The 25,951-nt window shown below is 37.5% G+C and overlaps 2 protein-coding genes across 4 annotated transcripts; one reads left to right on the top strand and one right to left on the bottom strand.

The window, feature by feature from the left end:
- Positions 1–1,535: 1,535 nt before the first annotated feature.
- On the top strand, positions 1,536–2,770 carry LOC110046472 (uncharacterized). Its single transcript, XM_020752169.2, has one exon. The coding sequence runs from the start codon at positions 1,575–1,577 to the stop codon at positions 2,226–2,228; it is 654 nt and encodes a 217-aa protein (XP_020607828.2). The 5' UTR covers positions 1,536–1,574; the 3' UTR covers positions 2,229–2,770.
- A 1,580-nt stretch (positions 2,771–4,350) lies between these two features.
- On the bottom strand, positions 4,351–25,633 carry LOC110046459 (rab GTPase-binding effector protein 1-like). 3 transcript variants are annotated; one of them, XM_089279425.1, is made up of 22 exons: positions 25,329–25,630; positions 25,110–25,244; positions 22,757–22,960; positions 21,338–21,618; positions 20,873–20,923; positions 20,707–20,778; positions 20,494–20,577; positions 20,145–20,232; positions 19,752–19,799; positions 18,222–18,457; positions 16,907–17,105; positions 14,589–14,767; positions 13,919–14,062; positions 13,228–13,407; positions 12,958–12,996; positions 9,247–9,402; positions 8,554–8,653; positions 8,261–8,307; positions 7,999–8,109; positions 7,171–7,287; positions 6,776–6,880; positions 4,351–6,323 (listed from the first exon to the last, which is right to left on the bottom strand). In XM_089279425.1, the coding sequence occupies exons 1-22, from the start codon at positions 25,366–25,368 to the stop codon at positions 6,153–6,155; spliced, it is 2,787 nt and encodes a 928-aa protein (XP_089135551.1). In that variant the 5' UTR covers positions 25,369–25,630; the 3' UTR covers positions 4,351–6,152. The 3 variants fall into 3 exon arrangements, with proteins under 3 accessions (XP_089135551.1, XP_089135550.1, XP_089135552.1); XM_089279424.1 differs by having other exon boundaries at positions 6,776–6,886; positions 25,329–25,627; XM_089279426.1 differs by lacking the exons at positions 4,351–6,323; positions 6,776–6,880 and having other exon boundaries at positions 7,261–7,638; positions 25,329–25,633.
- Between the last annotated feature and the right edge of the window lie 318 nt (positions 25,634–25,951).

Below are 25,951 nucleotides of genomic sequence, written 5' to 3'. Positions count from 1 at the left end.
AATGTAACATGTCCCCAAGTGATCTTTGAGATTAATTTATATCCAGCGTAAACACATTTCGGATGAAAATGAAACGCTGTTTTTCTGAAAATGCTCCGAGTTGTAGTCAGGGTGCGCGGTCTTTGAATCAATTGAATCAATCGTATATAGATTTGAATAGTTTTGCTTCAGCGATCCAGGGGCCCGTTTCTCGAAAGCCCCGGAAACTTTTCGGGCCCGTAAAGCTATTCTTAGTTCATCCGTATCTAAAAACGGAGAAGTGTATACCCCTGAAACTTCTTGTGTGAAGGAAACCTATGTTCATGTTAAGAAAATGTGAATAAAACAGCTCTGTAATCGTAGGGTTCGAGATTTTACTATGGCTCTCCGGGCCCGAAAAGTTTCCGGGGCTTTCGAGAAACGGGGCTCAGGCGAGTGTTATATCTAGACTGCTGCAGTTCGGTGTTCTATCAGATGTAGAAATAATATCCTGTGCACTGGAACTGCTCTTAACACACGGACCCAACTCGTACAAGAATAACGTACACGTCGCAAGCTTTCCCGTACGAAGAGCTTTTCAGCATTCTGGCCGACCGCGCGTAAATTGGAGCGAGAACAAAAAATTGACTGACGAAGCAGGGGGTGGTGCACATCTTGCTACGTAGGCTACAACAAGTACCCTCTCCACAACGGCCACCTTGGGGACAGAGCAAAGTGGCCGTAGTAGAGAGTTGGCGGTTATGGGGAAGTAGGGGTGTAATATGACATCTGTTTTTTGTTTTTTTTGTTTTTTGTTTTGTTTTGTTTTTTTCGGGGGTGAAACATTTGTTTTCTTAAAAAATACTTATTTTAGGATACAAATACTTAACACAATCAAAATATCAATTAAACAGAAACTAAACAACAGAGACCAACGACGCTTGGTACGGATCAAGTTTGGTGAACTCTTACAATAAATATGGGGTTTTGTAAACACCGTTCGTCAGTCATTGATTTACTGCCCGTTGTCGAGAGGTTATTAAGAGTGAACGTATGCTCTCTCCGCCGGCACCCCAAAACGACAAAAAAGTGGCCGTGAGTGGAGGTTCAACTGTAGCAATCATTTTCATTAATGTTCATATATTTATACAATCACACTCACCGAAGCCAGCTGTGCTTTCCTTTTTTAAGCATTTTTTTCTCTTGGCTTTCGTGAATGTAGTCCCTTGTTTCTACAGCAAAGTGATCGAATAGGGCGAAATCAAGTTTACTCCCGCGCGCTTTCCACGTTTTGTTTCCCTTCCAACCTCAAAAGACGCTTCGCGGGAGGCGCTCGTGAAAAGTAAGTTCCCCCCTCCTCCAACCATACCCCTGGGTGTACGCTCCTTCTCAAGTCAGTCTGATATTTTTTTACTTTTTTGCTAGATAGACTAGATAGCTACTCATCCGCAATCGGCTTCGCTATCTTTGCATTCAATTATGACATAATCTTTATTAATAGTTGTTAATTATCACCAATTACAACAATGTCATAATTGAATGATGCCACCAACTACGTCATATGACCGGCACGCCCTTGGAACTAAGGTTTCGCGTCGATTTCGAATCGAGACAACATGACAGCGACAACAAGAAAACGAAAGAAACAGAATTATATTCCTCTGGTGCTCGAAGCCGTAAAAGCGCTAGCTGAAGGGAAAGATCGTGGAGTTTCGAGGCAAAATATCGTGAAACATTTGGAAAGAAAGCTAAATGATGGGACAAACAGTGTGAACAATTCGTCATCGCCGGATGAGGCAGCCATTAAATCCGCCATTCTAACAGCTTTAAATTCTGGTTTGCTTGTTCAATCAAGTGGGGTTGGCCTGAATGGATCATATGTGCTAAATTCAGGTCGTAATATACACTGCGACAAGCAGAAAGCTATCATCACAAAAGAAGCAAAGTTGAGGAACCTTATTTCGTTGGCCGACCAATTCCACGAATCAACCTCCAATCAAAGCAGGCGGTCCAAGGTGGAGAATTCGTCCAAACGACACCGTATTACCAAGCGCGACTCACCCTCAGGTTATTTGTTGGAAACAGTCGACCAATGTGAGACTGCTGAAAAAATCACAGCATTAAAGACAATATTGAAACCACCTAGCAAGATCAAAAAGGCCTCCAAAGTGAAACTTAAGGGTGGATCAAGGAAAGTGAAGTTTCGTTCACCAGCAAAGGTAATTTTGATTTCGCCCAGCATCAAAAGAAGATCACAGAGGCGGAAGTAAAGTGAAAGTTGGAGTACATTCCTGAATATATCGTGCAGAGGAACTCCAAAATACCAAACGCTGAGCGAGGAGGAAAAAGCTATGCCACAGTGGCACGTCGTTGGGTCAAAACAACCAGGATTTTACATCATAATTTTTTTTAAGATATGTACACAAACTAGCTATGGATCGATGTGACCCCCTTGTGTTTCGGACTCTTTGAAACAATATTGGTGACCAGCTCTCATGGAGATGGTGACGTCATAATAACAGGTGTAGCACTAATTTGGACATTTTGAATGCTAAGCCTGCCCTTGGAGTCAAAAGCTGACTGTTCATATGTTGACTGATCTAAGTAAAACTAGACACAGAACAAGCGATGCATGGAGAATCATGCTTGACAGATGTGATTGATGAATTCAGAGGGTCTTTTTATCTTTTCCCCAGGAGTACATAAGATGTTTATGTCCTTCAGATGTAACTGACATGTTGAATAATAAAGATTAAGTCCTTAATAAATATTAAGTCCAGGAGGAGGGGAAATACTAACTATTTATGTATTATGTAATAGAGGAGTCTTCAATTGAATGTCATCAAACCAAAACCAAACCAATTACTTTCTAGTTAGACTACTCAGTCAAATGTCTCAAACCGTAGTTAAACCAAAACCGAAGTAATTGTCTAATAGCTTTCAACACTCAAATGAAAACTGCTCTAAGTTTGGTGTAAATAGAGAAAGAACGTGGTGTAAAGATATTAATTTCAGTTTTCAGCTGTAAATCAGCTATCCTAGGAGACCCAGAGGCAGTTAAGTTGGGGGTGGAAGAAGAAATCCCAAAATTGAACCTTTTTGTTGTTTCAGTGTTTGCAGGGTTTTCTTTGTCCCACTCCAACTAACTGCCCCTGGATCACCAAAGATGTAAAACAGTAAAATAAAACTCTTTAAGTCAGTGTCTAATTATGTTTATTATACAGCCAAATATATCAAAGAAACTACCGGCTAATAGTGACAGACAATAATTATTCAATACTACCACTGAGGTCTTGGATGAAATTTTGTGTGAATGTCTTTAGTGGTTTATATCTAATAATTTAACAGTATCTGGGTTCATACAGACTTTGGTATTCTTGATAAAGTCTGAAAGTCTGAAAATTTGTCTAGAATAGTGGAAAAAAGTCTGCTATTTTTGCAGCTGCAAGTGCTTTTCGCTCAAGTATTAAAAAAATTATTGTCATGATGATAAAGTTTCATGTAAATTTTGACTTGGCCAAAATTGTCATTCCCAAAATTCTCTGCACCTCAACCTAGCTGTGACAGGACTAACATGTTCCCATGTATTGTTATCATGTTTACTTTTCAGTTTCTACATTGTTGTAGAAAACCAAAATAAAGGTTGGAATAGAATAGAAAACATCTTAAGTATGAACATTACATACCAAATCTGCACAAAATCTGTTGTTTTCCATCAGAGTGCAATAATTATTGGGTTTGAGAGAAGCTTGAGTGTTCCACATCAAACCTGCAAACACAAGGATCTGCCGCAAATGATAGGGATTTAAATGAGCTCAGTCACGGTACTTTGAGTTATTTTGGCCATTTACAAAGTCACCTTTATTAAAGGAAACCCTAAAATCATAGTTTACTTATATAGAAGAACCCCAAACAAATAAACCATAAAGAAACAAGGATGATTTAGGATGGTAAAGATTAACATGCATTACAAATGACAAACTTGAAAAATTTAGGCTCAAATTTTCAAACTGTAATGTAGCTCCTTTAAGATGGAACTAGAGGACCATGAGGCACCAACATGATTACAGCCTGACTATAAGGCAACATAACTAAATGCTTCTGCTAATAAATTTTAATGTAAAAATATCACCTCTTTCATCACTGTGTTCTCTGTAAGTATGTCATTCTGGGAAGGAAGCAGTGTTACAATTATTAGGGAAAATCTAGTCAAAGCATTCAGCCAATCAAATCATTGTCTCTTGTAGCACCTTTGTCGCTCCACTAGGAACGAGAGACAGGTGGCTCTGGGGATGAGAATGACTTGCTTATTTTACCAAGCAAGGTTTTGGCCTGGGAAATAGCCAGGCAGGCAACAGGCTAAGAGAGAAGTTCATCCATCAGACAGGCTACTTCACAAAATGTTCCATTTTTATTTCACTCCCTTTAAAAAGACAGTAACAAGAGTTCAGTTTGCCTGGAAAAATCCAAATGACATGTACCAGACAAGACAGGGAAATAGAAATTAATTTTGCAAATAAGATGCCCAGAATGATGGAAAAGCCGAAATCCCACATGTTCAGCTCACAGCACTTAATATACCCATTATTTTCAACATTTGCAAGAACTAGAAAACTGTTAATTTTAAGATTTCAAAATTCACTTATAATACCCCCCCCCCCCCCTCCGACAACAATTTACAGCCTGTTGCATGAAAAATATTTTATAGTGCAAAATAAAAAATTTTCATACTTCCCAACCACTTCCTTACTTCACAGCACCCAACATTACTGTTAGTAAGACTGCTTGGACTGAACCAGCTTGTGGTTACCAGATCATGAGATGGCTAAGAAATTAGTTGCCTTTTAGGATAATTTATAAAGGGATTATCAAAGATCAGCATCACAAGCTAGAGGTTATGTGGTTGGAATGACTGAAATTTTCAACTGCTCACTTCATTTTCACAGAAAAATGCTGCTTCATATGTATGTTCTTGGGAGTGATAAGTTTAAGTTCGTTACCTTAATTTATGGTTGTATCACTTAATTGTTTATGAAACTGTGAACAAACTACTTTTTCAATCCAACTGTCTTTGAAAATAGACATGGAACTGTGCAACTAGCCTCAGCTGCCTAATACATATTACATCACTGATAAATTAATAGCCAAAAGCTAATATGTAATGTATAGTTCTGAAAGATGCTACTTCCCAAATAATCATTGGTAATGTCTCTTCTCCAAAGAAATTCCACTCATATACTCTTGCTCATTTAAATTCAAATAATTTATCTGGTCAACCTCCTCTGGAGATTGGAAGAAAGAATAAAGTATGATCAACAAAACTTTCAGTTATCGACTCTAGAATGTAAAATACACTGAAAAATGAAATCATTTTCATGGCCAGTTAATAACTTTTAAGTTATTAACCTTTAAAAAGGTTTTTAAGTATTAGTGCTTTTATTGATAACGACAACCTAATCTTGATAATGGTAAACACCATCTATATTCATTGGATGGAATTTGTTGGCTGGGCTCAGCATCTGAATATTCATACAGAAGTTGAACTTGACAAGGGAGTAAAGCACACACTCCTGACAACATGGTCATAATTATATTGTGTAATAATAAGACATACAGCACCTATATCAGTATTTTTAGATGGCTGAGATAATAATTGAGTCCCCATTAATACTACCATTGATGGTTTCCACCATCAGTGGTTTGACTATATTAAAATTGTTTTTATATTTCATAAACACTTATTTTTCTTGTACCCAACACCTGTCCACTATTTTTAACAGGGCCAGCGAAACTAGGACTGCCAGTAATTAAGATGTATGAAATAAATCTATGACATGATATTGTGACCCAACCTAGGGTGTACAGATGTGTATCATAACAATGTAAATTATCGGCAGATTCACCTTTTGACCAGATGTGTTTCACTTAAAAGATACTTTTTATGTGTACTGATGTGTTTATGACAGACTGCCTTTACGATCTTTTATTGCAGAGGCCCTAGATCACATTCCCAACAAACAAATGAAACAAAAAAGTACAAGAGGCTCTGTCCTTGATACGGTAATAAATATGATGCCACTAATTGTCAGTTTGTTCTTATCGCCATGTAGTAAGATAATGAAACTGTCATGCCCCACTATCCTCCTCCTTTGCTGTGTGACGTAACTGAGCCATAGGACTCCATTTCACAACAGTCACCTTTTATCATCTGCCAGGGTTGTATCATAGAATGTAGATGTAGAGTCCTTGTTTAGTATAACATAACATTTATCACACACTGGGTGTGGCCTGGATGATTTGCTTCCCACAACAGTCTTGGATGTACACTGTTCACAAAATACTTTGCCGCAGTGATGGCAATGGTGCTGCATGTAAAAGACATCAATAGTGTTAGAGGTAACAGTCCTGCTTCTAAAAAGGCTTTGATCATACTATCAGCTAGAGAAAGTTCTGGGATCTTCTTTTCAAATCCTGACTATTGTCAATTTTGTTATTGAAATTCAGGAGCGGGGAGGCAAATTTAAATTTAAGTTTTAAGCTTTGAATTTTAATTTAAGTTGTTAATTGTAAATAACATTAATTTTTTTATGTTGAATTTTATTTTTAATAGTGTCCTTACTTAGTGGGAAACTGCTTTTTAAATCTGAGCAGTTTTCAGTGTTGTAAAACCAAAACAAAAGTAATCACGCCAGTCAATCACAAAATAAACTGAAAATAAAGTATAAAGTATTTAGGTCTGCATATCAATATCTTCCTGTGTAGCATTTTTTGTAACAAATAGTTAATTTTTTTTCAAATTTATCAAGATTTTACCAACCTTGTCTTTGCTTGACTTTAAGGCTTTTTGGCAATTCTGACATGCTTTAACATCCTCAGCATGCTGCCATCGAACTCCTGTTTCTGATTCATGGATCTGGGCAATCTGCATCTAGGACAAGGGCAACAAAAATAACAACTGACAGACCCACATAATAAGTCATTGTAAAGGCTCTAGAATCACACAGTACATGTACGATAAGAACTTTAATTATGAGTTATCAAGCCAGAAGAGATTGTTTTGTGTTTGTCTTCTTCCACATTTAAATGACATTAATATTGAAGTTTAATAAATCCTGAAAACAACTTCAACAAGTGAACATTGGCCCAGCTGTGTTTGTGTTAGCATGTAGCTGCCTTCTCAGTATTTTGCCAAGTCATTTTATTTAGATGTACCTGTAAAGACTGAGATAAGCGTACAAAATCTCTCTGCACAGTTTCACTTTGGTTGAGTTGTTCTGTCATTGATTGCAACTGGTTCTTCAATTGTTTATTTTCATCTTCTATCTTGATCTGCAAAAGAAGTTTGTAGCCATTTGCCTAATAGCGTTTGCCTGGACCAAAAATAATATCATGATAACTAAATAAACTGTCACACCTTACACATGATTCTAATGCATGTGGGTTGAAAACGCTGATCTCTGGGAGCCCTGCTAATCAGGACTATTTGTTTTGAGTCACCTGTTGCCTTGCTCTTCACGCCCGTAGCAAACTTGTTACTTTGTGGGTGAATTCTATCAACAACTGGGAATTTCACCCATAACATCACGGGAAAGTCAAGCATACTCAGCCGTAGTAGGTGTTACGGGTTACAGCCCTTAATGACAGCCCTGCAATGCCTGTCAGCAACAATGTCACATCTAGCTGAAATATATCAACCAGTGCAATAAAGCCAAGTCTAAGTAAATGACGTTGTTACACTTGATATAAGTATGGAAAATGCTCAAAATGATTTGGGAGATATTCCAAAAGTTCTTGTAACTCTCTGGACTACATTCTTCAAAAATCTCCTGCCTGTGATTTGTAAAATGTTTATAGGTATATGATAGATCAATTGTTTCTATGATAATGGTCATGATAACAATAAGCATGGAGGACAAAGAAGAAAATGATTATAATTAATGTTGATGATGATGATGAGGATGAAGAGAGTGACCATGATGACAGAGATGAAATGGAGAAGAGGTAAGACAATGATGACAGTGAAAACTGTTATATTCACACCTTTTCTTCAGTAGCCTCATCTAACTGTCCTCTGAGTGCAATGATGACTTGGTTAGATTTGTCTTCTGTGTTCTTTAGTGACTGACCGGACTTTCTAAGCTGAGACTGTGCCTATCAATAAACCAATTTAAACAGTTTAATTCAGTATTAGGAAGGTAAGTTATTCCAAATGTACCAAGCACATTAGCAGCTGCAGTACTGTCCATTGCAACTAGCTTTGTCAGAAACAGTCATCTTATAGTTGCTATATTATTAATAATACCTCCTCTTTGGCACTTTTTTCCTTATCAAGCTCTGTCCGTAACTTATCTATAAATTGAAAGAAAAATCACCACTTGAAATAACATTTTCAATATTTACCTCTGGTAATATTTGGCTCTATGAGGTTGGTTATAGAGGTTCAACCATATCACACATCAACAACAAATGGTCAGCCAATATTTATCTAGAGTCAACCAGTTCATTGTCACAATTATCCAGAATATTTAATTTAATAGTTTCTTCTTTGAGTACACAATAAATTAATTTCCATTAAATTGTAAACTGCCTCCATACCAAGTTCAACCCTGATGTTATCCACGTCTCCCTGAAGCATTGCCTCCACACTGTCCTTTGCAACTTGTTCTGCCATAACCCGATCTTTAAGGAAAGACACCTTCAAGTAACACAAGCATATCAGTTAGTACAAGAAGCCAGCACTACCCCTCCCCCACTGGTGTCTAATGTTTGATGTATTTGATTCTTGTTGTAACATTGAAAGGGTTTTAGAAGCCATAACTACATTAAGTACAGTATATTTCAGCTCGACTAATTAATGTAAATTTCTGAAGCAATAATCAGGAGAAGATTTTTCTTCTCTTACACAATTTCAACTTTGAAATAACATTCTGATTGCTTGATTGCACTCTTTGGAGAGCTATAGCTATATATCATTTCAGTTTAACTCTGTTTAGTTAGTCAATTTCCTTGTTGAAAACAACCTTTGATGCTTTAAACACATGATAGTACTCTTGAAAAAGGTTGTCAGCATTAGGTGGAATGAGATGACTCATCAGAGCTAGAGCTTTTAAACTACAATGTATTGTACAAAGTGACTAGGAAAAATATTACTCCCTCTCAGGCATGAGACAAATGTGCCACTTAGTTACACAAAATGGAAAAAACTATAGATTAGATAACTAGGAAACTTGTCTTTTCTACCTTAACTTTTTCTAATACCAGTTCACATTTTATCCCGTTTCTCCTAACCTCACTTCTCAGTTTCTCTTCTGTGCTCTCAGATGCAGCTCTGATTTGCATCAGTTGTTCACGCATTTCAGCCAGCCTTGCATCAGAGTCCATTTGTGTAAGTTGCTGAATAGCATTGTCTTGAAGAGCTGCATAGTCTGTTCTCAACTGCGTAAGCTGTCAACAATAAATACCTTCAGAATAAAGCATTCTTTCTATTCCTTATACACACTCACAAGGCACCCAATACACAAACATTTTCAAAATGGGTCACCGCATAAGTTTGAAAGAGGCATAGTGACTCACAGGAAGTTCACTTTGGCATCAACAAACCTACAGTTGAACCTCCCTGTGTGTCCCTCCCCCCCCCCCCCCCCCTCCACTAGTAAGCGACTACCTCTCTTGAATGACTACTGTAAAAAAATACCAAAAGTTTCCAAGTCATATCACTGTAGTTGGGACCTCTTGTAAGCAACCTCCTCTGATAAGTGACCATAACCACTTTTAGCACTGATAGATGACAGTTCTCTAAAGTTTTTACTTTCCCATAGACAACCACTTGATACAATATCCTGTATCTTGCCAAGCAGAAATTGGAAAATCTAGCTGTCAGATAATTGTGACCTTTCACGCGAAAACGTGCTATAACGACTTTCCGTTTTCGAACGGAATTCCGTTTAGAAGCCGTTTGAAAGCCGTTTGAAAGAAATTTGCATTCGTTCGAACGACCTGGGTCATCCGTTCAAAAAAATTTGCATCCGTTCGAACGGCTTGCTCACCCGTTTGGTAGAAACGTCCAGCCGTTCGAACGACTTGCTCACCCGTTCGATAAAAACGTCCAGCCGTTCGAACGACTTGCCCACCCGTTTGTTAAAAACATCCAACCGTTCGAACGACTTGCTCACCCGTTCGATAAAAAAGTCCAACCGTTCGAACGACTTGCTCACCCGTTCGATAAAAAAGTCCAACCGTTCGAACGACTTGCTCACCCGTTCGATAAAAACGTCCAACCGTTCGATCGACTTGCTCACCCGTTTGTTAAAAACATCCAACCGTTCGAACGACTTGCTCACCCGTTCGCTGGAACATCCATCTGTTCAAACGACTTCAGTAAAACGTTGAACGGCTTTGATCATCCATTCAGGAATAAAAATATCTAGGCACACGAGCGGTTGTCTTAACCTGTTCGGGTACTCGCGTGTTCATGTCACCTAAGGAAAAAAGCCCTTCGATCACTTGAACAGTCTGCTAGCAGATTACGCGACAATCACAAAATATCTCCAAATAATGAAGCTCATGAAGAAACAGTCCACGCAGAAAAATCCAACTACGGTGTAGTTAGCCTGGGATCCAACGGTTTTTGCTTCCGAATGCCGATTCAGAAGTGCTGTTTTCGTTTTCTTCTTGCGTGATCTGTGAGCGAAGACAACTTTCGTTCAAAGCTCACACTGAACCGCTGCTTGTGTAAACAAATGAGAACTACGATGTTGTAAATTTTAAAAACTTCTCGCAAAGTTATTATTACAGGCGAAGAGCTCTTGCAGAAAATATATTTTGCGTTTCTAAACATACGGTAAGATAACAGGTAAGATGAGCAGGTAAGATAACAATCATGTTGTTGTGACGCCCTGAATTTGCATTAAGTTTCAAACATTAACAATGCGTGAAAACTGAGTCACGCTTTTGTCATGCATGCAAAGTCCTGTGCTTGTTTCCGTCGACTGAGAAGCTTGCTTGTTGTAAAATTTGGGTTACACTTCCCAGTAAATACGATGTATTTTTAGCCTTTGCCACAAGGAACATTCCGGAGAGAAAAAACCATTTCAAACAAGCTCATTTCACGCCGCGGGTCTGGGACTCCGGGACCCATCATCATAATAATAATAATAATTGTAAACAGTGTAGTAAACAGTAGACGAAGTGGTGAGAATCATCTTCTTCTTCGGCTACATTTGTTTATGTTTTGATAGATACAAACACTTTGTAGAACATGCAAACAGCAGCTCACGCCGATCAAAGAATTCGAAGTTTCATCAAATGCGCATCCGTACTTTACTTTTTCTTTGGCCGTTCGAACGGCTGCAATCATCCGTTACTTCTTAGGCGGTTCAGACGGTAGGTTAAATCTGAAGTTGCCCGCTTGCGGACGCAAAAAGAAGTTCTTGCGCGTGCATTATTTTTGGGCTGTACTGAAAGACAAAGAATTGACAAAGACTCCCATAAACGACCGTGTATGAAAGAATCCAGCTTTTTCTATCTGCGCGAGAATCTCTCGCCGAGAAGGAATCAACGAGTCAGTTACAGTTACATTGGACAATTATTATTTTGCAAAGGCAAAGAACAATTTTTTCGACTTCTCTCCCTTTATACCAGGTAAAGAATTACACAGACGCCTGGAGTCCATGTAAATGACGCCTTCTGACAGCTGTATTGTTGTTTTAAATCAGTCAGTAGTTGTTTATTATGCAAACACGCACAAGTTCACCGCAAATACTTACCAAGTTTGCATTCGCCGTTGATTTTCTTCCGAGTTCCGCCTTAGCAAACTCACTTACGAATGTTCTCTGCATTTCAGGTTTACTTTCTTTGGCTTTCAGTGGTGAAATAAAGTAGTAACAGGAGAAGTTTCAATGATTAACAGCCATCCGCTCGAAATTATTTTAAGTGAGATGTGTAGCGGCACGGCACCATTCGAAATAAACTAAACGAATTATAATCATGAAGTTTCTAAGCCGTTCGTGACTGCTCGTTCGAAGATTTCATGAGCTGTTCGAACGTTTAGATCACCCGTTCGAAAGTCTTTTATGAGCCGTTCGAAATTTTTTATGAGCCGGTCGAACGGTTTGTTTCGTTACCCGTTCGGAATGTTTTGCGAGCCGTTCGAACGGTTAGGCTACCCGTTCGCAATTTTCCCTGAGCCGTTCGAACGGTTAGGCTACCCATTCGCAGTTTTTCCTGAGCCGTTCGAACGGTTAGGCTACCCGTTCGCAATTTTTCCTGAGCCGTTCGAACGGTTAGGCTACCCGTTCGCAATTTTTTCTGAGCCGTTCGAACGGTTAGGCTACCCGTTCGCAATTTTTCCTGAGCCGTTCGAACGGCTAGGCTACCCGTTCGGAATACTTAATCACCCGTTCGAACACTCATTGAAACCCGTTTGTAACCCGTTCGATGGCCGTTCGTTTCACCCGTGTAACGGAAAGTCGTTAATGCACGTTTTCGCGTGAAAGGTCACAATTGCTTGTCAACGTTATCTGATTGACATGACAATACTTGTAGATACATGCAGTCTCAGAATTAGAGCCATGGGATGTTTTGCGACATGAATAAAGTACTCTTTATTACCAAATTTGACATATGTGGCCCTAGAGGTTTCTTAGTTGGCTTTAGAAAAGCTCTAATGCATTGCATGGTATCTACAGGTGTTTCTGTTCTATATGTTAAAAACTCCAAATTTCTACCTCCTGTGGTGTGACCTGTAGTAAGTGACCACCTAAGTCAGGCATTCTGTGCAGTTGCTCAAGGGTCAAAAGGTGTTTGGTCTGCAATATATTTCACCATTTGCAAAACTGCCCCTGAGATGGGTAGACCTGCTAAATGTTTGCATTACCAGGATGTGTTATTCTCAGGCTTTTCATGAAGTAATGAGAGCAGTGCAAACTGAAAATAATTATAATGCAGGCTAAAGAGACTACATATTTACTGATTAAGTTAAGTGCCAAGAGAAGAATTTACCTCCTGAGTAAGTTGATTCCGGGAAGCTACAAGCTTCATCTTAACAAAATATGAAAGTTAATTAGTATAACAAAATTTTGTGTTGCTTAACCCACAGGGATATTGTTGATTAAATGATTCAAAGAAAAATCATGTATATAAAGGGTTTCTCCTACATGTAAAAGAACATAAAATTTAGATTATGGTGAAAAGGTATTTGAAGCAATCAGCAATCAATGTGGCACATAATACAATACAACAGCCAATGCATGGCCTTTATACACCCCTTACAATGTGTGTCTGAGCTCCATGTTTGGTTGCCTCAAAGTTTTCTCGCAACCCAGCAAGTAACTTTTCCAACTTGTTGTTTGTCATCGAATGCGTGTTGATTTGCATCTGTGCATCCTCAGCAGCACGAGCGACACTCTCTTCCAACTTGCTTCGCATCTTTTGTTCTTTGAATAACTCTTTCTGTTTGAAAAAAACAACAACACACACCTACACTTACTCCATTTCAGTTCATGAAGATTACACCTTTCATTGTTTAAAGTTCTTTGTATCATACTACATAGATATCCTTTAATCACGCGATTTATCATCCAAACTACCAGTAAGTTCATGATGGTGACAAAAACAGATGTGAAGCAATTTAAAAGTCATATCTGAAGTGCTACAAGATTACTTTTAGAATGAAGCATGGTAGTGTCACTTGAGGAAGCAGGTGTTCCATGAGGGTAAATAATCAGCACCATTATACAATAACCTAGTTATTATTGTACTTTTTCTGTTGTAAAGTAGACAGTTGATGGGAATAATAAATAAAACAATTGATTACGGAATGTCTCAATCTACCACCAAATTCTAATACCAAACATCAAGAGGAAATGAAAGGCAATAAGTAATGGGTTAAAATATCTAAAATTGGGATTAAAGGTATTCAAACTGGATAGTTATGGTATGGCTGCCATAACTAAGCTCTGACCTTTTCCTGATCCAGTGCCACTTGTAAGTTGGAAGCTAAATTTTGAAATTTCTGATTTTCATCCTGCAACTTTTGAAGCTGTCGTTCATAATTACCACACATTGCACATGACCTATTCAAGCTACTTTCATGAGAAACTTTCACCTGAAAAATGCATGTGTATCAACAATATTAACGAAAATAAAAAACTTTCGCAGCTGCTTTGTAGTGTTTGGGGCTCAAAATGTCACTTTTGATGTCAACTAAAGCTGGGTACAAGTAACTTAAAGTAACTACAATTAACATGTCAATTTTAATGTATTATTTCCTAAGACCATCTAAATGTAACACAAGAGTTTACAATCACACAATTATTTGTTAGGTCCATGGATAAAACAGTTATTTCTACTCAGTGTGAGTTTGTAGCAATTAAGTCAAGAGTTTGTACATTGTTTACAGCACAATGATTCTGCCTCAACTCCTAACCATCATCAACTTCAAAATTGCTGTTTCAGATTTCTTGTGTACCTTCACTACAGAGAGTCAGTCCTGATGTCATTTTGTTTGTGGTTTTAGGTAATCATGAAAAATTTGGAGCAAACAACTGCTGAAAAGCACTCCAACAATGAAACTGGTTTTGAAAAACAATCCAGTCCAAAAAATGACAAACACCAAAATATGAACAACATACAGCTTCCTGGAAATTCTTCCAATCAAACTTGTTCCCATGTCCTTTGCTGGGAGGCTGTGGTCTGGCAGGGGGAGAATTGGGTCCTTCTGGTGGTACAACATCTGAGGGAGCTGAAGGCTCTGGACTGGATGATAATAACTCCTCTACTGAGTGTGCTCTGGCAACTTGACTATTACTACCTGAAATCACATCCAGTGCTTAACAAGCTTATAATCCTACCTCAAATTATTTTGCTCAAAACTAACCTTAAAAAGGAATACTTTAGGGAGCTACTCCTATTGTGATATATTTTAAAAATAGTTGGTTGAGATTAATTTACTAGTGTGTAGGTTATGGTTGAATGTAACTACAGAACATTCACAAAAACAGTTACAAAAAAAAATGTTGTGACACATTATTCAGTTACTGTGAAGAACAACTCCCAAAAAAAAATTGTCAGCCGACTGTTGGCCATCTGTCAGCCGTTTGTCTGCAGACAGATAACCGACTGTTGGCTGAGAGTCAGCCAACAGGTTTTGGCCAAAACACAGACCAACAGTCGGCCGACTGTCAGTGATCTGTCGGTAACGTGTCGGTAAGTTGTCGGTAGTATGCAACACTTACCTTGATGTTGTTTTTCCAAATTGCGACCGAGATATATAACAAACTGAATAGGAAGGAATGTACTTCTGAGTTTTGGTAATCACTGCTTACAACTAGCTGGGTTCACAGCTGATGTGGACCTACCTTACAAAATAAGTCCGCAATGCAAACACATGTCTAGTGCAGGGTGGATACTGGGGATTGATAGTTTACATGCAGACATTGTTGTCCTGAGAAATTTCTTGTGAGTAATGTAATTGTGGTTTCTGAACATATCTTTGTATTTTGCTATTTTGTGAATTCCTATTATTGGGTTGAAAAGCTTTAAAAGTATTGTAGTGTTGTTTCCCTCATGCAAAGTGGAGTATCAGGTGTTTCTTTCTGCCTCTTTTATACATCATTGCTTTTTCATTTCGCCGTTATTTTCTTTTTAAGTATTTCAGTACTCCACATTGACAAGTACTCTGAAAGCCGTGGCATAGTAAAAAAGTATCTCTGAAGAAAAACATAACAAAGGTCAATAAAAGATGGACAGCACTGGTTCACTCACCACAATACCCTCTTCCCAACTCCTTCTGTGAAACAGTGTGAAAGCAAAATAATTATATCTTGACCTCTCTCTTCGTCAAGACTTTGACTCAGAACCACTGTGTCTTGAAGGGACGGTAATGTACGTAATGACACTAATCTTGGATTTAGTGACGCAAAAATAAACCACCTAGGGCAAAAATATTCATCCCTTTCTTCTCGAACACTTCAACTCAAAACCACACTGCTCGGAATTTCAAATGACGCTAATTTTCGTAATACAAAGATTTTGCGACACAAATATTAATTGCAAGAGGATTGGTCCAAATATTTGCCTTGACTGCTCGGGCACCCACTTGAGCAGGCTGACGAGTACTGGAGACATATCGATTTGATTACACATTTTCACTTGTGGTTTTCCTGTTCATGTAATCTGTCATGAGAGGAGAATTCCTTGAAACTATTGGAGCATGATGTCACATTTTGCAGTATATGAAGTAGTTAGCTATCTTTTTTATCGTTTTTACATTGTGTCTAGTGCTTTCACTAGACACAAAAAGCAAAAAGTTCTAAAATCTGCTATTAAACAATTCTTACAGAACATTGACAAGCAAACTTAACTGACTGCAGAAAATGACCAGAGCATTTACGCGAATACAGCACTGTCCGGCAATGCCACCTTGGAAAGGTCAACTATGTATCATTCCCCCTCAAATTATGTCAGGATTTGAATTGCATGGTAAGATGATTTGTACAAGAAAGTGTTATGCTGTTGTTTTCATTTTCACTTTCAGATGAAATCTGCTTTATACAGTTTAAATTTAGGACATTCTTGTCTGTTAGGTACACAGTAAAATTTGATTTAAAGAATATTTCACAATCAATATTTTCTATGCCAACCATCGAATGGTAAGTTTCTGATGAGATGTATTGCTAATAATTATTGTTTTCGGGTTTTTGAAACCATTTTGTTGATCAGGTGAGATACTCTTTTCCTGTCTATTCTACAGCAAACTTTTTGTTTTAGCAAACTGTTGGTAACTTGTTGGTAGCTTGTCGGTAGATTGTTGGTAACCTGTCGGCTGACAGCTTACCAACAGTCGCTTTTGGGACCTCTTCTTCACAATTACCCATTATTCAAACTTAACTGACCATGACCTGTAATAGACCAGTGTACAATAATGGCTAACAGTATGATTAACACTCACTCTCAAGACTCATTGTTACATCAGAGGCTGAGTGAACTCTCCTCACTCCTGATTCCTTGCCATCAGTCTCTATAGATGTCCTCTGAGCAGTCTCTGCCTCAGACACCAGTTGATTTGTGCAGGGGACCGTGGGAATACTGTCCCATATTGACAAGGAGTCTGTAGCAGTCACTTGTGCTGGCAAGGGAACTAAGCTTGGCTAGAGAAACAAAGATGAACAAGTGATCAAACCTACTGTACCACATGACCACATGAAACGTCATCAACTTTGGCAAATTCAGTTGTAAAATTAGTAGATAACTTTAATTTATTATTTCACGAGAGGGGCTCTGCATCAAACCTATACATTACAAGCCAAAAAGGATTAGAAATACTCATTAAATACTAATTAAGAAGAAGAAAATATTTCTTCAGAGATAAAGAGACTGAACATTGTCAGTGTTTTGGGACCACTGAAATAAATAAAAATAAAAATTATGCTCATCACAATCTAAGAGAGATGTACATATTGTTGTGTCTTACATTACAGTTGTCTACATTGCTAATGTATGATGAAATATAGTGCAGAACTAATGAATGGCATTGAAGGAAAAACATCAAGTTAAGTCTTATGTAAGTAGCCCCAGCTTAAAACAGTCAACCAGTGTAAATACTCCAATGCTTCAGTGTGCAAAACAGGGAATTATCAGCTGAAGGTAGATGTTCTTTGGAAATATTCACTTCAAGGCTTTACTAGCCCGATAAAACTTAAGATGTTTCAAATTCAGCCTCAACAATTTCATACAATAGCTACAATCATAGACAAAAGTCTTGGGACAAATTTGCACTTTTGGCGCTTTTGTGTACACGCCAGGCGCGAATACAACTTCACCTGCCTAACCTTGCCCCCCACCCCCCATACAATGTTGAAAACTAGTACGTGCAATTTCAGCTGATATTCAACATTGTGTTGTGGGGGGGAGTGGGGACAGCAACCCATTCATAAAGGATATAGCAGCGTTTTCTTCATACTTCAGTTCTAAAACACAGATAATCCGTTACATTACATAAGTGTCCCAAGGACTTTTGTCCACGATTGTAGGTTTAAAACATCCAAACATCCACAAGGTATCTTTTATTACTTGATACATGTTTAATATGTATTTGCACACTAAAACCACAGTGGAGTAATAACCATACAGAAAAACTGATGCACCTATCTCTGGAAATTTGACATGAACTTTAACTTCAGTTCCATTTAACACCAAATTTCACATTCAGTAATGCAAGTAGATTTGGTACTCGAGCCATTTTGTTCTGACCCAAAATAAACTACCTGTTGATTAGTTGGCTGTGGGGAGGTCTGTGGACTCTGTAGATCAATAAGCTGGCCAACCTGGGGTTGCTGTTGTTGTTGAACAGTTGTTCTCTGATCAGGTGTAAGGATGTTCCACACTCTTGAAAATGCTTCCTCTTGTACTCTTAGATTCTCTACAAACTGGACATTTGCCATCTCCCATGTTTGCTTTAAATCACTGTGGGACATTTTTTCCTGCTCCAACAATCTACACACTGAAGAAATGATAAAATTTATCATAGATAATTTGCCATTTTAAACTTCAAGTTAATAAATAGTCAGAACTTTAAACTAAATGTTTAATACATGTACACTGCTCCACTGGACACATCAGATTTTAAGACGGAATTCACCAGAAGTTAAAGTAACACATGGACAAAAACTTTGTACCAAGATTATTTACATCGTATTGCAAACATATGTACAAATGCTTTAAATATCTTCTAAAAAAAACCATTTCTAGCAGCACCAAACGTTGAAAACAAAATGTTGAACTTTGTACGAATCACTTGAAAGTACTGGTGAAATGAAACTGAGGATGAAATTTTACCTGTGTTTGCACAATTTCTCTGAACTTTGAAATTTATTTTCTCTTGTTCCCATGGGAAATTGTTTTCAGTGTTATTTCAGCCAACTATTTATATCTTTAATGTAAAAAGGACTGTAAAATACATAAAATTATTCTGGTACCAGATTTTTGTCCACTAACAACTGAAATTGCTGGATTTTCTATAGGATTTCACCTTAATAGCTTAACAGTAAATACGTTTTAACTGCAAGACTTTCCACTATTCAGGTTTTGGTACTATTTTTTCTTTCTGTATGCCAATCGCCGCAACTCACAAGAGATGGACAGAATTTTGACTCTTAAAACTGTTGATATTGAGAGGTTAAATTAATTAAATTTGAGATATCTATCTCTTGTCATTCCCAAGTGCTGTGTTCAACTTTTGCATTTGCTATCACAAATGACAACAATGCAAAGTTTTGATTTCAACAAATACTTTCACAATTGCTGGGTTTTTTTCAACCAATGGGGCTAGTTAAAATTTAAAAGTTACCAGGCAAATCTGACTCTTTACTGGTTTATGAAGAGATGGCTAGCATTAGTCTCAAGCCCTGAATGTCTAAAGTAAGTGTTTTCCTGAAAAACATGCCATTACTTTTCAGTGCGTTAAATCACACATTTCAATAGAGGTCAAAATATCATTCTGTTCATCTAGCACTTAATTTGCAATTCCTTAAAGTTAATCCTCTCATCAATGCTGAAAGCTAGTGATTGTAATCTACAAAGTCCTTCACTTATAAGGCACATAGATTTTAGGAAAAATTAACTTTTCTCTCAAGCGCAATAGTCTTGAATCATTAATATATATATATGTATATATATGGTAAAATTCCCACAACTTGCTTGAAAGCAAATTTATGAAAACTAGGTAGAGACATTTTCTATGTTGACTTCAGCTTAGGTACATAGTACATCGGTCATGTAGTACATTTCATACTGACCATTGTGAAGCTCTTTTCTTAATTTCTCAGCATCCTCTTGAAGGACACCTCAAAAAGAAAAACATAACAAAACAAAAATTGGAGCAAAAACATGGAACAAGTTCTGCCTTTGTGTTGAAAGCTACCTGAAGCCTTAAATAGCTTGAATTAAGGGTAATTATGCAGCCTTATGAGCCTATGGAAATCAAAAAATATAAAGATCATGTCAGATAAGTTCTAAATTGTCTGACATTAATTCTAAACTGGTTCATTCTTACTGATTATAAGGGCAACAAATTACACTGTAAAGTGTAGGTTATAACATGACTTGGACATTTCAGTAACACTCAGCTTGGCGTAGAATTAGACTTGACTCTGCCAGTCTATAAAATCAAGAAAAGCACACTGACTAACCTTTTTGTGTGTTTAGAACAGCTACATACATTTCCAGATCCGTTCGTGAGGATCGTTCTGCCTCTAGGTATTGGTTTAATTCCTTTACCTGTCCAAGAAATTTGCTAATTAAACTAGGATTTGAAATGGTCTGGTCTGGTCTGGACCTGGTCAGAAAACTTCTTCAAAATGTAAGTCCTTTTAATGCAGTAGTAAATGGAGCCAGACCTGGACTAAACCTGATCAAAAAATCTACTGTAGTTTCTAAACTTCTTTTGTTGTCCCCTAGTCCTATTAATAATAATTCACTGCATACTATTTCTAATTCTCTGTGAGATTATGTAAAAACATATGTAATAAATTTCATTACCTTTTCTTGTATCTCTTCAAACTTTTCTCTTGATAGGGGTTCTTCATCTTCAGACTTTTTGTCATGCTTTTTGCTTTCTCCTTCCTGGAAAAAAAATCACTATAAACAATATTATAAAACATTCCATAATTTAAATGAGTAGGTCTTAAACATCAAGACAGTTTTGAGTATAATTTAAAGTGTAGATTCATTCATTAGCACATCATAACACACCTTAATCTTTGTTTCTGCAACTTGCAGTTTTTCCTGTGCATCTTTTAACTTTGCCTTCAGAAATGATATTTCCTGTAGAGAAATATTCATCAACAACAAATTTAACGACTTCATAATGTTTGATACAAGAGGTCAATTTTGTAAGAAAAACAAACACATAACCTACCTCTTCCAGTGGCATAACAATTGATCTCCATGCCTCGGCATCCTCTTGGGCCTTTCAACAAAATACAAATGTTTTAGCTAGTGGGGAAATTATTTTGATACAGCACCCTTATTTTGTGTTGATATTTCTTTCTCTCCTTTCATGAACATTCAAAGAAAATATAATTTGCAGGTTCCCTGTGGGCATGTTGTGGTTATTGTGTGTAACTGAGGCCTTAATGATTGGCCTGCTTCATCTACCAAAACGACTGAAAATATTAACTACCCATCAGCATAAGGTAAGACATGCCTGATGGACAATTAACATGGTGATAAATAAAATCCACTAGTCAGCTAATGAAGAGGACAGCATCCCTTCCATAATGATTTTCAATAAAATTTCAGACAACATATCAAACCTGTATCCACAAGAAACACTTGATAGTTCATGATACTTAATATGTATTTGGCTTGGACCACTTTATACCTTTTTCATGCTTTTTTCAAGTGATTTTACATTATCTGTGACTGCTTCCCCATCCACTGAAGAGCTCTCACTTGTTGCAGTATTCCGTCTTATGGCACCAACTACAGCATCAGACAATCCTGACAACATTCTAGGCCTGCTACTACTGCTTTCCTCGTCAGAGGACAGAAGAGATTTTAAGTTCTTTACTTCATTTTCTAACTTTTGATTTCTGGCAAGAAGATTGTGCTTTTCTATTTCAAAATGTTCAGCAGCACTTTCCTTTGCCTCTTTCACAGCCTCTGTAATACATGAAAATAACGATCGTAATATATCTCCAACATTTTAAGCCTCTTGATAATGCTCCTACCATATTTCCTTTTACGATTTAAATTAAATGCAAAGGTAGAAGCATCATCTGACACAATGACAGAGTTCAAGATACATGTATACCATATTTATTTGCCTATAGGCCGATCTTGGCCTCAAGCTAAGACCCTAAACGTTTGGCTATTGGAACCTGTTAAAAAAACTATGAAAAGGAAACCCAAAACATCTAGTAATAAGCTGAGATTGAATATTTCTTTTCCACATGGGCTGTTAAGTGAATAAAAGAGGTGTCCCTCTTGGGAAACATGCAACTGTAAAATGAATATTTCATTCATCCATATATTCATTAAAACATATATTTTAATTTTACTAGTCAGTAACAAAAGTCAATGATTCATTTATCTGGCCACCACTGAACCCTCTGTAGTGCACTGCTAGAAACATAATTTTGAGAAATTCAGTGAATGGACCATTTTTACATGCTTGAATGAATTACAACCCTTTTTCAGCAGGTAAGAATGGATCAGTTCCCATTCTTAGAAAACATGTTAGACTACATGTTTAAGTCATTAGCGTTGGAAACAAACCAACTTGAACATCGCATGTTAGAATTTGCAAAACTTGTATTTTTTAGAGCATGATTTCCTTTCAGGTTGAGCAGATTAGAGTTCCAATTAAAATAAACAGTAACCCAATAGTAAAAAACGCAAAGAAGCTGAGAAATAATCAGGGAAGTGTCCCTTGTAATTTTTGTCTGAAAACTGTATTGTGTGGGTCAACTATTGTCTTCTTCATTTGTTCCCATAGTTTACAAGCATACCACTTTAGATATGAAATGTATGAACTCATCATCATCATCATTTTATTTAGTAATGCAGGTTACAACATTGGCAGCCAACGAGGCTGATGTGAACCTACAATTAACTCATAAAATGTAACATATGGACAGTATAAGTAGTTACAATAAAAGAAGGATTAACTCACAGAAATAAAACACTACATAACGGTATTTTTTTTTACCACATGATATTCTTGCTTATCAAACAAGATAAAAGGTTAGCAAACTCTTATCTCAACTCAGAATAATTAATCCACATTATAATACTTTACCAGACATAATGGCCCGTAAAGATGTTATCTCCTCTTGGTAGTTAGCACACAATGTCTCCAGTTCTTCTCTCTGAGAGCTCTCTGCCAATGCTGCAGCGGCACGATATCCATCACCTTCAGCAAGAACACTCTGAAGTTCATTTCTTAATCTTTTTGCTTCTTCTTGAGATGCCTTAAGCCTTATCTTTTCTTTTGCAAGTTCCTCTGAAAAATAAAAAAAAACTTTTATGAATGTACAGTGTATGGTTCCAGAAAATATCCCTATCCCCACCACGGAGGGAATTGGAAATACCAAAGGGGGGGGGGCAGGAAATTCCAGAGGGGAGGGGGTTGAATGGTCAATTTAGTTTCCAGATATCCTTGGCTAGTCAAAAATCCTTCGCTACCTACTAAGTAGATCTTTCACATCATGAAAAACATAGTAGCTTGAATACTTGTATTTGAATCGCATTATATTTGAAATAAGTTTTGTTTCTTCAAAAAACACTCTGGAAGCTAAGTGTAAAGAACATGCTGTTTCATGGTCATGGCCATCATTACTTTTACCAGTCTACATGAAGTTTCTTATGGACTGACAGGCATTGGTGACTAGCCAAGTTTGTTTTTCACTTTGATCTTTGTCAAGTAGCAGGTGATTTACTTCATAAAAGTTAGTTTCTTTTTAATGGTAGAAATGATGTTACGATTTCAGAAACTTGAGAATTTCTTGTCCTTATTTATCTCTCTCCATTTGTTTGTAATTTTGCTACAAAAATATTTGGCTTTCTTCACGAGTGTGTTAGCGATCATGTTCACGATAAAATGTGATAAAAGTATGGTGTCAATTTTTTTCCACACTCAGCTTATTGGTCTTTTAATGGAAATTGTATGTACCACATTTTCACAGGGACATAGTCACTGAGGGACGTAATTTGACAAGTTACCATTAATCTATATCTATTTACTTAGTGCATATCTTCAGATGCTACAATCAATTGAGAATTATAAACGGGAGTGATCTGCAATGCAGACAACCTAGTGTTTGGAATGTTTATCTTAGTAACTTAACTTTAAAAGAAATGAATTTTTCCAGAGGGTATGGGGGTGTACATAATACTCTTGGAAATTCCAGAGGGGTGGGGTGGTTATTTTTGGGTGCACAAAATGAGTAGGGCCAAGGGTCTCATGTGAAATTCCCTCTGTGATGGGGGTATGGATATTTTCTGGAACTACACAATGTAACATCTTTGATCTTCTTACAGAAACAATTGAGCACACAAAAATTGAATTTATAGCATACATATAGGGAACATAGCAGAGCTACATAACACTATTTAATGGTACATGCTTCTCTTAGGTTTGGCTCTATGGTTCACTACACACAGCTCATGCATGCATACACCGGATATTATTCTAGACCTCATGCACCCTAATAATTGGTAACTAGATCTTGGTCAAAACTCCCTCTGGCTTTTATTAACTGACATCGATTCTCAGATTCAGGCTGATTTAGAAAAAGGCCTCATAACCTCTTGCTGTAGTGATTTGAACCAATTTGCATCCTACAAGAATTTTAATGCTGTTAAATGCAATTTAACAAAGTTAATGACAAAGAGTAACTTGTACTTCCGCTCAGTGGTATTCATATAGTATTGCATGCTCAGTGCTCTTCGCCACAGTACTAGCATTTTCCAGCATGGTGGTACCTGGAACGGTAGTTTTGGTCTAATCATTTGCCATCTTCCTGCCCCCCCCCCCCCCCCCCCCCCACCCATCCCCTCCCTGTCTCCACTGTTAACTCAGTGTGACGGATGCCTGGAAGACTGCGTGGGGGCTCATGGCTGGGTTGCGGGGACTGCCAGCCATGGGAGTGTTATACTGTCTAGGGACTGGCTGGTCACAGTGGAGGCCCCCAGACATCCCAGGCACCCATCTTCCATACACCACGACGTAGTTGGTAATAACTCTAAATTGCAAAACGATGTTCACACTGTTTTAAATAATAAACTTCAATAAATTAAAGAAAACTAGTTTTAAAATATCCAGTAAAAGCAAGTGAGGTATAAATCTAACCTATCCCGTCAAAGATACGGCCAGTTTGTATAGTGTTTAAGCTACACTTGTACAAATGTGTGGTTTATTATGCAATGAAAGAAGGTATGCATTGACAAAACATAATAACATAACTTCTTAATAATCAAACATTCACAGTAGAAGGACGTTACAGAATTAAGCTAGAAATACACAAGCTTGATGTTGACCTAGACACAGTGTAGTTAATTACATGTAACTTACACAGCAGTAAATATTTATCTGATGATCTGTCTAACTAGCGAAAGCATCGATCTTAAAAACAAAGATGAAGCATTCTCACCTTCCCTTGCCATATAAAGCTCTTTAAATTTCGCTCTTCTCTGGCCAAATTCAATTTCGCTTTGTTCTTTACTTTTTAAAAGCTGGTGCTCTTTTCGCTTCAAATCTTGAATGGTAGCTCTGAGGACATTAATGTCTGACAGCGCAAAGCACTACAATATCAGTGTCTGTTTTCATCAGAAAGATTAAGAAATGCAATAAAATTATGAAAGCTAGTTACCGTCAGGAAGATCCTCCGCATTATTTTCCAGGTCGTCCATATCTTTTGTCGATATAACATTTATAAACAACAAGCCGCCATTTTGCTTCCCCAAATTTAGCCTCGTCTCTATGTAATTGCACAATATAATATTCTTCTCGGGGAGGGCTGGTGTCACGAGTGCTCGAAATTGGTTAGTTCTTGTTTACAAGTACGTTTTTGTTGACTATTTTTGGGATTGACCCTGCACAAAACCTGGCAAAATACAAAAAGTTGGTTATGTGTACTGATACAACTAAACAATAGAAGCATTGCGATTATGTCATTCATGCATAGTCAATAAAGAGGGGCGTGAAGGGGTAAAATGAGAACTGGGATTTGCCATTTTTTGGGCTGGGAAAATGGAATTCACTGCACTGGGACTGGGATTCAACCACTGGGAATGGGATGAACAATTTCAAAAATGGGAAAGGGAGTTTTATTTTTAGGGCTCTCTTACCCTATTTTTGACACCACCGCTTAATTGAACCTATTCTTTTGAATAAAGAATTAAAATTCTGCATCATTAGACTTCCGTAGACACATAGAATCATTACATTTTTCATTTCTGCGTTCTAGCTTCCAGGCTCCACACGGTTTTATTG

The sequence above is a fragment of the Orbicella faveolata genome, unplaced genomic scaffold, assembly GCF_042242905.1.
Source record: "Orbicella faveolata isolate gen_17 unplaced genomic scaffold, um_ofav_v1 contig_47, whole genome shotgun sequence".
NCBI lineage: Eukaryota > Metazoa > Cnidaria > Anthozoa > Scleractinia > Merulinidae > Orbicella > Orbicella faveolata.
This window is presented reverse-complemented; position numbering and strand designations above follow the sequence as displayed.